General features: G+C 36.0%; 1 protein-coding gene across 5 annotated transcripts in view; it reads left to right on the top strand.

The window, feature by feature from the left end:
* The window catches only part of LOC121318492 (FYN-binding protein 1-like), a 64,503-nt gene that overhangs the window by 25,734 nt on the left and 23,483 nt on the right, over positions 1-15,286 (top strand). For 2 of the 5 annotated variants that reach the window (XM_041255257.1, XM_041255221.1), the window contains exons 2-3: positions 7,432-8,437; positions 13,927-14,056. In XM_041255257.1, the coding sequence (XP_041111191.1) occupies positions 7,432-8,437; positions 13,927-14,056 (1,136 nt within the window). Of the gene's footprint in view, positions 1-4,504; positions 4,591-4,642; positions 4,888-5,714; positions 5,793-7,431; positions 8,438-13,926; positions 14,057-15,286 lie in introns of those variants that run through there. The other 3 variants (XM_041255229.1, XM_041255239.1, XM_041255248.1) reach the window with 3 other exon arrangements.

Here is a 15,286-nt window from a genome sequence, read left to right as displayed (position 1 = left end):
TTTACAGTTTTAATTTATTTTGTACATTAATAGCCTCCGTAGCGAATGAGAATGCTGTGCGGAGTGTGAATTCGTGCAGGAGATCTTGTGGAGTGCGCAACGATCCCTACTGTGCTTCCATTTTTATTGACTGTTTTAATTGGAACATAGTTTAGAACATACTACTGGCAGATTACTTCGTTTTCTATTATTGGTGAGCATTTGTAATGAAGTCGCTGATTAATAAAACTTGAGTGGAAGCAAGATAATATCGCCCAGCCTGATTCATTTGCAGTTGTCTACGCTACTGACCCGAGAACTAAGGTAACCCACGGCCTTACAGTTTATTTGTTTGGCATACATTTAAAAAACGCATTACCAGACTATGGAGATTAGTCACAATTGTTTCGCAGGGCAAAAGGAAGGAATATAGTGGGTAATATAATGAGTAATATAGAGCGCTATTTTTTTTTTTTTTTTAATGAACTAATATCGAACACTAATATTATTTGTTTTTCTCAATAAACGAATAACGAGTAATACATTACTTTTTATCAGTAACGACCCTAACACTGTAGCATCTGTCTTGGTTACCTACCAAGGACAAAAATAGCCACATTTGTACCTCTAAATGTATTAAATTAGTATATGAATTGTGAATTTGTTACCAGTAGCTTTATTACTGCTGCACCAACTGTTGAAGTAAAATCTCTTAAACCTAATTCATTGAGGAAGATTTGTTTTAAAAGAACAAAAACATGAAAAAGAACTTGGTGCCATGTTCAAAAAGACAAATACAGGGCTTGCAAGCTGCAAGACATAAGACACACACACACACACACACACATACATATATAGTAACGACCAGGGGATTTGCACTGCAGCAGGACTTATTGTCTGTTCTGTTTGTTATGTGTTTCTGTAATTTCTCTTATTCTGTGGTTCCACGCGACTAGCTAGCGTTCAGGGGGAATGGATGGTGCAAAGTACAGGCAAATCCTTGAGGAAAACCTGTTTGAGTCAGCCAAGACTCTGAAACTGGAGGACATTCACATTTCAGCAGGACAATGACCTGAAGCACAAAGCCAAAGCCACACTGGAGTGGTTGAACAAGAAGAGAATTAATGTTCTTGAGTGGCCCAGTCAAAGTCCTGACTTGAATCCAATCGAAAATTTATGGTGAGACTTGAAGAATGCAGTCCAGCGACAATCTCCAACAAACTTATCAGAACTGGGGCAATTTTCCCGTGAAGAGTGGGCAAAAATGTCACCATCCTACTGTGCAAAGCTGGTAGAGACCTATCCAAAAAGACTCATAGCAGTAATTGCTACAAAAGGTGCTTCTACCAAGTACTGACTTAAGGGGCTGAATACTTATGCAACCAGTAAATTGTACATTTTCTTAAGTAAGTTTTGCTGACCTGTAACCTCCTCCTCATATAACAGTGTTCAGTTTAACCACTACAGCTTTGAATAAAAAAAGTTTGTCTGAAAAACGGTACATACATTATTTGTAATTCAACAAAATGTGACATTATTGGTAGGGGAATGAATACTTCTGTAAACCACTGTATATGTACGTGTATTGTAGGTTTATAATAAATGTACAGTCAGCCCAGTTTAAGAAAGCTGTATAATATCAATATATAAGATCAAATTGGAATTCAGACTGAAATATTTAAATATACCCCCCAGTATTTTAATATTATTTGCATTTGGAAAGAGAATTTCTCTGGCTAAAAGAAAACTGCATGGAAACACACACAACGAACAAAACAGAGGTCTTATTTTTCTTTTTCCATGGAAACTGCCTCACTGTGTTCTTTTTCTAAAATATGTTTCATTTGAAATAAGAAAATGTCCTAAATGATATATCTATTGATTTCCATTATGAATGTATAGGCTGTATATCAGGGAATGCTTAAACCTGTTAGAACAGTAACAAAATTGCCACACACCTGTAAGGAATTCATATAAGAAGGGCAGATTAGGGAATAGTCAATTTAGGTGGAATTGCACTGTTTTATTAAGGGATTTTGTTTCATGGGTTAATGAACACAAATTCAACACTATATGTTTAAACCTGTGAAATCACATGGAAGTTGATATTTTTAGAAGTGGGAAGTATGTAGTTGAAGTAAACATTTGTGTGCCAAGCTGAGGCCCTCTGACCAGTTTTTGCTGTTTTTGCTGTTTTTTTTTTTTTTTTTTTTTTTTTTTATATACCTACTCTTCTGAGTATACTTTGTGACCTTTACGCACATTGCTGATGAGTGAAACTTGTACACTGGTTGTGAGTAAGGTTTAGATTTTCAAAACGTCCAGCCCTTGACACCCATCCATTGGGATCAATTTGAATCATCTAAACAGCAGCCCTTGAACCTTTTCTAACAGATTGCAAAAGGGAACATAGATATAATGTTTTACAGTATTTAAGTAAATGAGTAGGTTGCTGTGCTTGAAAATGTTCCCAACAATACATTTTCAAAGTCCAGTGTGAAACATTTCTTTCTGTTTCATAAGATCTTATTCGCTACTGGAATCCTCATATGATAGATAGGAAAGCATACTAACATAAAACGCAATTCGAAAGTAGCGTACATTTTTATTTTAAATGCGTCATTGCGTTTTGAGAAATTTAATGAGAAAAATGGCTCTTTCGTTCAGCGATCAGCTTTAGAACACCAGGTGTGATAGACATGACGACGATACGGAGGCAGTCCTCCGAAGATTCTTGTGTCAGCCTGTTTCGTGCATCTGTTTTTAATATTGCATTCATTGTGGAATAAGTCGCTTTCCATGTGTAAGTCGATCCAAACATGGAGAGCACAAACAGAGCCAGTGGTAGCTGACTAGACATATATAGGCGGACCAGAATTGCTCCAGATTTGCTTTGTTAATTAATTCAGTTTCAGTAACAACGATGCCTGCAAACATACTACTGGTTCTAGTTGCTGCTTCGTCGATTGCAGGAAGGACTTGCTTTGCATGGGGCGAGAAATCACCATAGGTGGTTTTGCAAACAGATCACGGACAAAAATGATTTCGTACCTGGGAATGCTGAAGTTGTCAAAGCGAGCACTTTAATTGTCTTTCAGCTGTACAATAAAGTCTGTCATGGTTGGGAGTCATTTTGAGTTACGTTTCACTTAAAACATCAGAATGTTAAACTAAACTAACTTTTCTCATAATATATACAACACAGATGCTATATTATTTTTACTAATATTTATTTGGAGGTTACAAAGACATATCACAATTGTTACTTTTTGGTTTATTTTAAATCGGTTTGATCAGCTCTTTTTCTTGACGGCCGGTATGGCTTGTGCCACACTGCAACACATTTTTTGACCGTTGGCAGGGCGGTGGGAGGGTTTACAAGTGGCCCACTCTGTGGCTGCCCTCAGGTCATTTGCCCATTAAATTTAATTGCTGTAGAGGCTTGCAACTTCCTTAAAGGTCTATTAACAATAACCTGACAAAATAAACTGGTTTTGAACTTGGCAGGCTGCAGCACAGGCTATTCTCGGAAATGCATTCTGTTTGCTATTAGTGTGTGTGATAGAAGCAAAGGATCAATAATTTTCACTCAAGTACTAAAATATCTTATCCCTATTGGTTTGTGATAGAGATCTAGAAAGACGTAGAAGCGTGCCGCATGTTTAAGAGCTGGAACATTAATAAGCAAAACATTCCTGGCCCTTTTTTCTACAAAATAAATGCTTCAGTGCCCATTAATGACTATGTAATTGCTTTACAGTCAAACTTGCTTATAACTACCACTCACTGGAACAGATTCTGAAGTGTAAAACCAGTGAAAACCAGTGTTGGGTTTGGCTAGGCTTTATTTTGCTGCTTTATGGGCATTAGTGTGATGTGAGGTGATGTTTGGATTATATCTCTCCTTTGGAGTAGTTGTGGACGTGAGGTGGTAAATTGGCACTGTTATTTATTTATTTATTGATTTATTGATTAACTGATATCATGAGGCAGGCAGTTGCTGGTTTGAGCAGTATTCTAAACTGGTCCTGAACAGCAGTCTGTGTGTGTTGTGAAGTAGTGTTTGGCTTAAGTCTCCCCTTTGGAGTAGTGTTGTGGACATGAATTGGTAAGATTTGCTATTTTTAAAACTGGAAGCAATGTGTTCCAGTAGTTAAAGCCCAGGTCTTGTCACCAATTCAAATCCCACCGATGCCACTGACTGATCCTGAGCAAGTCACTTAACCTCCTTGTGCTCCATCCTGCGGATGAGTTGTTAAATCAATGTCCTATTGTAATTGACTCTGCATATAATGCACTGTTCACAGCGTGCCTCTGTAAAGTGCTTTGTGATGGTGGCCCACTATGAAAGGTGCTATATAACGATATTATTATTACAATTCCATTGAGGTTTTATTGTTAGTGGAGAGCAATCCACATACAGATATAGAGTCCCTATAAAACTGTCACAGTTACAGTAGATGCAAATTCCTCCTTTTGATACTTCCTGTATTTCTTTACCAGAACTATGTGTAACTATATCCTGTGTGCTGAAGTTGCAAGCACTTCCCTTTAAGATATAAATGAGGAAAAAACGTTTATCACTTGGCTGAATCTGCTATTATTTCAATAGTAAGTACAGATCTATAGCTTTTTATGGGTAATATTGTTTTAGAAATATGTATCTAACAGTAAGATGAGAAACACCAGTGTGATTTTGATTAGTAATTTATTCATAATTATTTAAATACAGAATTTAAAATATGAGCTTTGATTACAGTGTTAAGCAACACAGCTAGCATCAGGCAAGGGCTTTGTTTCCTGCAGGAGTGCAGTATCAGTGACAGGGTACAGTAGACAAACGCAGGTAGTAGAGACTTGGAGGAGCATAGCTGGCAGTGCAGCAAGCAAGACAGCAGAAAAGGCAAGGTAAGTCAACTAAGAAAAGAGTGGGGAAAGGGTGATGATAGTTAAACAAATGCTGTAATAGATAACACAAGGTACCAAAATGTAGAGGCCAAAAGAAAGAGTTATCTCTTAGCAAATACAATAAAGGCAGAGAGAAAACAGTATTGTTGCAAGGGAATGGGTTGTCAGTATTTTTTATAATACTGTACAATAATAATAATAATAATAATAATAATAATAATAATAATAATAATGTTTATATTTTATTCAGTCGTAGTAGATTTTAAAAACTGTACCATGTTTATAATACATGCACATTTGCAGTACAAGCCATCTTATTCATATATGTTGGTATATATTATAATTTACACAGTACTTCAAACTGAAAGTCAGATGTGTACTGAAAGATTCTGCTTGTTTGCCGGATAAACTTTTTTTTTTTTTTTTTATCAAATGTAATAAGCCATTACATTTGATTAAAAAAAAAATTAAAAAGTATTGCAGATGCATCTCGCTTTACTTATACAGTATGGACATAGAGGCTTTAGTTAAGTTTTTTTTTTAACAGAGGTTAAGGTATAGTTATGCTAAATATGTACCAATTGTATTGTACCTGTGATCAAATGTATTTACAATACCTCCCTGCTCACAGCAAACTGTTTGGTGATGACTACAATAAACAGACCAGCTCCATCTTAAAAAAACAAGTTAAAAAACAGATTGCATTTAACAGCTATTCTCATGTGGCTCATAGCTCTGTTCTTCCTCTTTCATAATATACTGTATGTGGCATTAGGTCTGGTCCTGTTAGCACAGTAAGTATAAATAATGGTGAAAGACAACCACTGGCTTAAGTGGAGTTAACATGAAAATAAAGACTGCTAAATAATGTCTCCTATGTTGTGAGAATGTTATGCTAATAAGAGGTAAGTACATTTTTTAAAGGCTTTGGTGTAACGGGGATGTGTTATGCGTGTGGTCGTCACTGAATAATACTCAGGCAAAAGATTTAATTAATCTATATATAACAGTGGATCTATTTCTTTTGTTATAGATCTTTGTTATTCATCTTTTCTACATTTGTGAGAATATCTATTATTATTATTCTAAAATGTTAAATCAGTCTAGTCTATAGCCTGCACATAACAACCAAAAGGGCTAGTACACTTCTATATACAAGATTTATGCACATATACTATATATATATAATATATATATATATTATAATATATATATATATATATATATATAGATATATAGTATTTAAATTTAAATTTAATGAAAAACCCTTGACAAAATGTGTTACTTTTTTCTTTATTTATTATGTTTGTGTTGATAACCTAGGTATTAGATACATCTAGATGCAACAGAAAAAAAAACCCAAAAAAACAGTTTATATGCAAAAAAGAGCAGGAAAAAATGATGTCTTTGTTTTTGCTGCACTTCACTAATACAATAACCGAAGATCAAAATACAGCCGCCAGTTGGAACACTCCAATATTGAAATTAGAGAAATGCAAAATCCCCTTTGTGCATTGTCTTAAATTTTAGTTTTGATACGAAGCAATTACACAGCATTGTGAATTTATGTTTTAATATCAACATTTATCCCACTTAGCTAAGGCGATACACATAATTTTGATTTAATCTGGCCCCTAGGTTTGTAAACTAAATTGAAAAGTAAAGCTTTAGCATAAATGTATTCACCTGTTTACGTCCAAACCCAGCACCCTAATAATTATATTTCTATTTTTCTCTTTCTTTATTTAGCACAAAAAGGACTTCTGTTTATATGGGAATAATGTATTAAAATACTGTGATTCAGTCCTACTGCAGGAAAACAAATCTGATTCTTCTCTATCTACAGTAGTGTGTGCTTTCATTTAAATAGGCATTTTACTTTACAGGTGTCATCAACTATTGTTCTGTCCAGTACATTGTAATTGCCTCACGCATGAAGTATGTCCATGAGCTTAACATGTGTAATAAAATTAAATATAATACTGGCGGTATTTAGTCTGGACAGCTCCAATAAATGTCTATGGTAACAAATTCAAAAGCTATTACCATACTGAAAGTGAACTGTAAGAAAAAAGAAGGAAACAAGCTCAATCAATAATTGAATTAATTGACCAAATTGCCTTTTTTTTCACGTTAAAATGTCTTCTGCTGTAATATTCTAAACAGTTTTTTTAACTGAAAGGGTAATTTATTCTCAGCTAAATATCACATAAGAAAAGCAGCTGAGCAATACAATGAACCCCCTCTTTTGTCTATGAGATGACTTATCAATTGAAACAACATATTGGTGAGCACAAAAAAAGCACAGTAAAGAATACCCATTAGCCTCCTGCAAGTAAAAATATGAGCAGTGGATTACTAATTTACACAAAACAGCGGTGTAACCACAACTGAACTCAAAAGGCAATGTTTTGTCACAGGAAGGCACTTACATATCAGCTACCAATCAGCAGGGCTGTCATTTTCAAACCAGAAGTCACTGCACATCTCACAGACCCATTTCTCAATTTTATTTCTTATCATTTCTTTCTTTTTTATGATCAGGACAACGCTTCAGGTGTGAAGGCTATGATGGCCAGGTTCAACTGTGAAGGCAGCCAGCCTAAAATCGCAGACCATCCTCCTGTCTCTTCACTACAACCCAAAAAAGCTGCGTTTGAAAAACGAACACCTGCAAAGACAGAGAACAGTCTTCAGGGAAATCCATCTCAAAATATACAGCCAAAGCCATTGTTTCCAAAGGGATCTGTAAAGTTACCCCCGGATGAAAAAAACCTCAAGGAACCTTTTCCAAAGCCTAAGTCTGCAATAAATAAATTTAACAACATTAATACGCAAAATGAAGGCAGAGTTGTTTTTCCTAAATCGCAGTTTAATGGTAAACCTTCAGAGATGCAGAAGGACAATGAAACGAAACCCGTGTTTCCAAAGCCACTTGTACCTAAGCCGTCAACCAAACTGAACCAGCCAGAAAAAGAGCCAAAACCATTGTTTCCGAAACCTCCCTCTGGGTCCAAGCCACCGTGGGTCACAGAAAACTCTCAAAACAATGATAGCAATACAAAAACCACCATTCCTCCCAAACCCCCTTCTGCCCCCAAACCAAAGCCGGGCTCGTTCAAGGTCCACCAAGAACAATCGAAGGATAGCGGTGTGACAGAATCCACACCAAAGGCCTTCCCAGGGGTTAACCTTAAACCAGCGGATTCAAGGAATAGGGATCCTGTTACAGATGAAAGCAGAGATTCAAAATTCAATGACAACAAAAAGGAAGAAGCATCAACAAGCAGCAACAAACCCATACACCCTCGGGAAGCTTTTCTTTCAAAAGTAAACCAGAATTTTGGGGGGCCCCCTCCAGGTCCTAAGTTTATATCGAAAAAACCCAGCTTTCAGGACAGCGCCAGCGAAGAGAAAAAAGACCCATCTGCTCCTAAACGAAATACTTTGCCTAATATATTTGCACTGGGGAGTCCACCGGCAAAACCAAACAGACCTCCAAATGTTAACTTGGATAAATTCAAAAAGGGAGCCGAGTTCACCAGTGCTGGTAAGTCTTTTTGCTATATAGTTTTTTCTGTTTCTCTTCTTAAGCTAATTATCTATAGGATTTGCTGCAAATTATAGCATCTTATATTTTGTATGTGTAAATGTGTGTACTGGTGTCTAATTGCTGCATTAATATGATGATTAACACTGATTGTTGTTAATCAGTTGTTAAATTCTGTGTCTTTTAAATATACCTACATGTTAGACCAAGCAAAGGCGAATACCATGAAATAGTAGTTCATTCTACAAAAATCTTAACCATACATGCCACAATGGCTTCTGTGGCTGTTCAGTTCACTGAACTGTAACTACAAAGAATGCAGAAAACAGGTGCCATTCAACAGCCACTACTTTTTGGTTTCATTTGCACAAAAAGATAAGCAAAGTTCTATAGTATAAAGCATATTTCCAAATCATATGTTTAATGCAGGCTGTATCCACACTGGCATAGTGTTAAATGTAAAACGCTACTTTTTGAAATGCTTTTCGCCACTATAGTCATCTCTGCTTTCTATCGTTGGCTGTTTTCCTTTATGCTAAGCAATTGTTGGCAAGTTGAATACATTTCACATCATCTATTAATCATTATGCAGTGGTATGCTGGCATTTTAAACTTGTTTCTTCTTGAAAGATTTCATTTGAGGGGCTCTGGTTGTGAAATCAATTCGCTTCCTTTACTTTAAAATACAGGATTGTGGAATACTAAGGAAGAACTACTGAACAGAAATAAGAAATTACATATTGTTTCTTGAACCGAACGCAAATAAGTGTATCGATGGCAAGCCCTCAAATACTTTATTTTGCTAACAGAGCGTTTGCTAGTTTTGCTATTAGTTTGCATAAAAACCTGTTTTTTCCCTAACGGTGGAAAAAATGAATATTACAGCAGAAAATGACTTCCTTATCTGTAAATCATGCTTTTTAAGACCTCATTCTTGTATATAGAAATACTTGGATTGGACATTCCTCTGCACAAGTTGCATGGAGCCAATGATAGGCTGGGCAAATGAAAGGTGTTTTTTTTTTTGTTTTTTTTTTATAAGATTACAACATTAATATTCCACATAGTGTGGCTGGAGGTAATTTCAGCTTTGCTGAACAAGTGTATGGGATTCTGCTGTAAGTTACAATGCTTTGGAAATTCTGCATTGCGTTCCCCGTGTGCCAGTTACAGTAAATGACAGCATCATTTTTTATTGCCTGCTTGTCATTTATAAGTGATGGCTGACTCAAGCATATATATACTGTACAGTAATATTGTGGAAGTAACTGTTTTAAGTCAAACATTAATAGAATGTACTGCACAAATGGAATGCAGACTTTTTATTGTAAAAATAATAATAATACATATTGGACATTTTTTAATAATTACAAGGTATGTGAAACAGGCTTGAAATACTGGACTGTCCACTAACAGGAGATGCTGGATGCTGTATAATATAGGCTATTGTTATTGGATAAGTGTGTATTTTGTATGATATGGTTCAGAACGTTTTGTTATATATAGTCAAAGACTGTGAATTAACAGTTTAAACTGTTAACCATCTAGGAAAACACCCTTTTAGCTAGCGTATATATTCTCAGGAAATAAAATGGACTTTATATTTTACTTTGTATTTATTCCAAATGTTACAATTACATGTTTTATTTCTGATTAATTTAAACATACTCTGCTTAACTGTGTGATGTTATAAAAACTAGCTTGTGTTTTAATCATCAAAAAAGACTAAATTTAGCCAACGCTGTGGCTGTAATTTAACACCAAGCCATTCCTAAGCTTTATCAGATCGTTTACACTTTTGGTGAGTGCTAAAACTGACACATTCTACAAGATAGTTGAGACCCATTATAGAACTTCACACTCCCTCTTCACATTTTCCTGTTTGTGTAAAAGAAACTGGTAAAATATAATATGTAACACTAATATCATTAGTATTAATAATACATAGCCTGAAATGTACCTTTTGATAACTCAGTAAACTCATAACATTTTATACAGTGAAACAAGTGTTAAAACATTCAACTTACAGCTGTGGCCAGAACTTTTGCATCACCTAGAATTTTAGGATTGAGCAATAATCATTTTTAAAAAAATAAATAAACTACAAAATGATATCACAAAAGTCTATTGGAAGCCATAATAGCAGTACAGTGTTTCGTGTTATTTTTTCAAAATGTCACATTTTTCAATTTGTATCAGTTTTTCATTAAGTATGGAAAACTACAAAGCGGTATGTAATTGAATATGTTAACATAACATTATTCAGCTGGTTTCATTCGAGTTTATGAAGCAGAATTTGTTTATTCTATGGGGTTAATTCTTTTAGCCATAGCTGTATATTTGTTTCCTGCATTACAGACAATATGACCACTAGTGGCTTACATTTGTGATCAATGCTGCAACTGCACAAAGAAACTATGAGGGGTCATAACCTGTGCCATTGCTATGGCTTGAACACCACTAAATGTGAACCTGTTATCAGTGGTTGTACTATACCTGGTTAAATAAAGGAATTGATTGATAATTTGTGGTTTGTGGCACCAGCTGACTACAAACACACCATAGCCAGAAACAGGCAGCACATAACATATTGTAGCTAGGTGAAGTTGCAACTCTTCTCCAGTGGCTATTCACTTGTTGATTTACAGTAGCTTTCAAAAGTCTTCATCCCCCTTGGACTTTTCCACATTTTATTGTGTTACAACATGGAATCAAAATGGATTTAATTAGGAGTTTTTGCCACTGATCAACACAAAAGAAAGTCCACAATGTCAAAGTGAAAAATAAAATCTACAAATTGTTCTAAATTAATTACAAATGTAAAACAGAAAATAATTGATTGCATAAGTATTCACTCCCTTTGCTATGACACACCTAAATAAGCTCTGTTGCAACCAATTGTGTTTAGAAGTCACATAATTAGTTGAATGGAGTCCACCTGTGTGCAATTAAAATGTTTAACATGACTTCAGGTTAAATACAGTTGTCTCTGGGAGGTCCCACAGTTGGTTACTAACTGACAAAAACAGTTATTTCCTAACAAAAACTGCATCATGAAGACGAAGGAACATTCAAAGCAAATCCAGAATATTATTCGTCAAAAGCACCAATGAGGGGTAGGATATAAGAACATTTCCAAGGCACTGAATATCCCCCCGAGCACAGTAAAGTCCATTATTAAGAAATGGAGAGAATATGGCACAACTGTGAATCTGTCTAGAACAGGCCGTCCTCAAAAACTGAGTATCCAGGCGAAAAAGGCACTAGTCAGGGAAGCCACCAAGAGGCCTATGGCAACTCTAAAGGAGTTAGAGTCTTACACGGCTGAGCTGGGAGACACTGTGCATAGGGCAACAATAGCCCAGGTGCTTCACAAAACTGGCCTTTATGGGAGAGTGGCAAAAAGAAAGCCATTGTTGAAAAAAAAAACTCACATCAAATCTCGGCTAGAGTTTGCCAGAAGGCATGTGGGAGACTCTGAGACCAAGTGGAAGAAGAGTCTATTGTCTGATGAGACCAAAATAGAGCTTTTTGACCTCAACGCTAAGTGCTGTGTTTGGCGCAAGCCTAACAACGCACATCATCCTGAGAACACCATCCCTACCGTGAAGCATGGTGGTGGCAGCATCATACTATGGGGATGCTTCTCTGCGTCAGGGCCTGGAAAGCTCGTGAAAATAGAGGGCAAAATGGATGGAGCAAAGTACAGAGAAATCATGGAGGAAAACCTGCTAAAGTCTGCAAGAGACCTGGGACTTGGAAGAAGATTCATCTTCCAGCCAGACAATGACCCCAAACAACAGCCAATGCCACTGGAGTGGCTTAAAAACAAAAAGCATCAATGTCTTGGAGTGGCCCAGTCAAAGCCAGTTGAAAATTTCTGTTCACCAAACGTCCCCATCCAACTTGATGGAGCTTGAACAATTTTGTGCAAAGCTGGTAGAGACTTATCCAAATAAACTCATGGCTGTAATTGCTGCCAAAGGTGCCTCTACAAAATATTGACTCAAGGGGATGAATACTTATGCAATCAATTATTTTCTGTTTTGTATTTGTAATTAATTTAGAACAATTTATAGATTTTATTTTTCACTATGACTTTTGTTGTGTTGATCAGTGGCAAAAACTCCTAATTAAATCCATTTTGATTCCATGTTGTAACACAATAAAATGTGGAAAAGTCCAACTGGGGTGAATACTTTTGAGAGCCGCTGTAACACGTCTAAGCACCCCTTAGCTATGCTTTATTATGATTTCACTTTGCTCTGTGTCACTTATGATAACGTGGATCTTCTCTGTGGATCACACTGGTGAGACAGTGAGGGACCAGTCTGACTATTTCAACACATGTAAAATATAGGGAGGAAACCGTTCAGGTTTCTGTACAGCTTGCTCAGTTCAAGCAACTGAAACATTATTTTGCAGAAGTTACAGATCCAGCAGCTGTCTGTAGCATAGAATAAAATAACCATCATATCATCAGACTGGCTGAAGGGATAATGTTGAAGCAAGGGTAGACCATTAACCAGTTACTTAACCTGAATCTAAAGGAATATATCCCAATTATTTACTCATTTCAGTCAATCAGTCAATCTTTTCAAAGTTTTCTTTTTGCTGGGATATATTGTTGTGTTCATTTGAATATTTTAGCCTCCTGTTTTCAAGTGGGTCCTGAGTTTGAATGTTGCGTAATAAAAACACATCAGCAGAGTAAAGAAGGAAAGTGAAGCTAGTTAGGCATGGCACCAAGATTAGTGCCACTGCTGTGGGATTTTAAAGAGCAGTAAAGCAGATAGGCCCTTGGTTTTGCATATCATCTACAAACTTTTTTTTTACCTGAGGCCCACCTGTTCAGCTCCTCTTAGCACCTTTTCTTTTTTCATTTGAATCTTATGTTTTCTTCATTAGTATATTATTGAGGCTCCTTTGAGAAAGATGTGTACAACATATCGAAACGTTAGGCAGCTGGCTCTTTGAGCTAATATATATATATATATATATATATATATATATATATATATATATATATATATATATATATATATAAATATATATAGATAAAATGCATACGTAAGGATGTCTTTGCTTGGGCGCCCATGCAGTGATACAACTGCAGCCTGCTGAGTCTTTATCTCTGTCATCAGATTCCCACATACACTATTACAAGTGAAAATAGAGCGTTAGGTCAAATTTGAAGTATCCTTCTGAAATAACAATCAGAATTTATTAAATCAAAAAATCATTAACAAACCTTTGGAGAAAAATACATACATCTCAAGATGTTTTACACACACTGTTTTCTGCAGCTGCTGCCAGCATGCATTTCTTTATAATAGAGTTATAACTTACAATAGAGTTATAATTTTAATATGAATTCTATGTCAGTTCGGACTGCCAGGGCAAGATAAGCGACAGTCTATCGTACGTTCTAAGCTTTTGTTTACTGTGTTACTTTCATTATCTGATAATAATGTCTTTGTTTCTTTCAGTGCCTAACCTTGGCATAAATAACCCTGTAGCTCCTCCTCCACCTCCCTCCCACCCAGGGGTCCAAGCGACACCCTCCCTGCCCTCAGGAACGCCTCTGCCAAGTCTGCCTCGGGGTCATCCTGGTGCAGTGTGAGTATGAAGCGATTGGATTACTAACTTTGAAGCTTCAGAGTTCCTGTTGCATTAATCAAAGAACTGCCATTGATGTTGCCTCAATAGGGTACATTGTTAAATAAAACTTACAGAAATTTGGACCCCAGTTGAAAAAAAAGTGAGTTTCAATGAAGCTGATCCGCATAAACTAGCTGTCACTGTGAGTGCATAGGATTTCTAAAGTCAGAGTATCCGGGGTCTTCTTAAGTAACTGTGCACCACTGTCGTGTTGCTAAGGTACAGAGCAGAGCATAATGTGCTGTTATGCTTTTTCACTAGGCCCAGTTGCTATAATTACAGGAAACCAGAGGCCATTCATGTTAAAGTACAGTATTTGCATGTTTTTATGTATGTAGACAGTCAGAGCACACAACGACCAACATGCTGACGCTACCACAGTTTAACTAAATCCAGAAAAAAAATTGTTTTAGATTTTGCAGGAGACTCAAATTACCTATTTGAAATCAGTTAAAACAGATCACTTAGTGTAACTTGCAGTCTAATTTGATACACCTTCACACCATCACACACATAAAACTCATGCAATGTGGAAAGATAATTCCAAAAGATAATTCCAATGTATCAGAACAGTTTGGCTGTATGATATGGCTTATGCAAATAACCAGGATATGTATTATCTAGTCATTTGCCTCTGTTAAAATAATTAAGGTCAAGGCATTCTTATCAGTGTTCTTTTTAATTACACATTTTATACTTTACATGTGAAGTGTAATTCAGCATGGAACACCCAGTAGGTGGTTGAAAACATTACAAGGTCTATTTCAAATCAGATATTTAATGATTGCTTTGTGAATAAATAGGTATTACATTCTCAAGAACATACATAGCACTGTTTTTTGTTTATTGAATTACTTTTGGTGTGTTATGATGCCCCTGAGTTGGGGGACAACAGTTTCTGTAGCTGATGCATGCATAAAGATTATTCTATCTGAAATAATGAAAAAGTGAGTGGGATATGTAAATTACTCCTTTGATGTGTCATGCCTGAAAGAGCAGCTTGGTCACCATGGTTACCTGTAGGACGTCAGTTCTTCCTATACTAAATTCTATACTAAAGGAATATCCTCACTTTAAATAGCACCTGCTGTATATAAAGAATAATATTTCAATAGTCCCTTTGAGGAATAGATAGCAATTTTCCAGTCTTAAAGGTTAAATTGAGTTTCAGTGTTGCGATTAGGTTTA

Source organism: Polyodon spathula, chromosome 1, assembly GCF_017654505.1.
Source record: "Polyodon spathula isolate WHYD16114869_AA chromosome 1, ASM1765450v1, whole genome shotgun sequence".
Classification (NCBI taxonomy): domain Eukaryota; kingdom Metazoa; phylum Chordata; class Actinopteri; order Acipenseriformes; family Polyodontidae; genus Polyodon; species Polyodon spathula.
The sequence above is the reverse complement of the archived record's forward strand: the minus strand, read 5'-3'. Positions and strand labels throughout refer to the sequence as shown.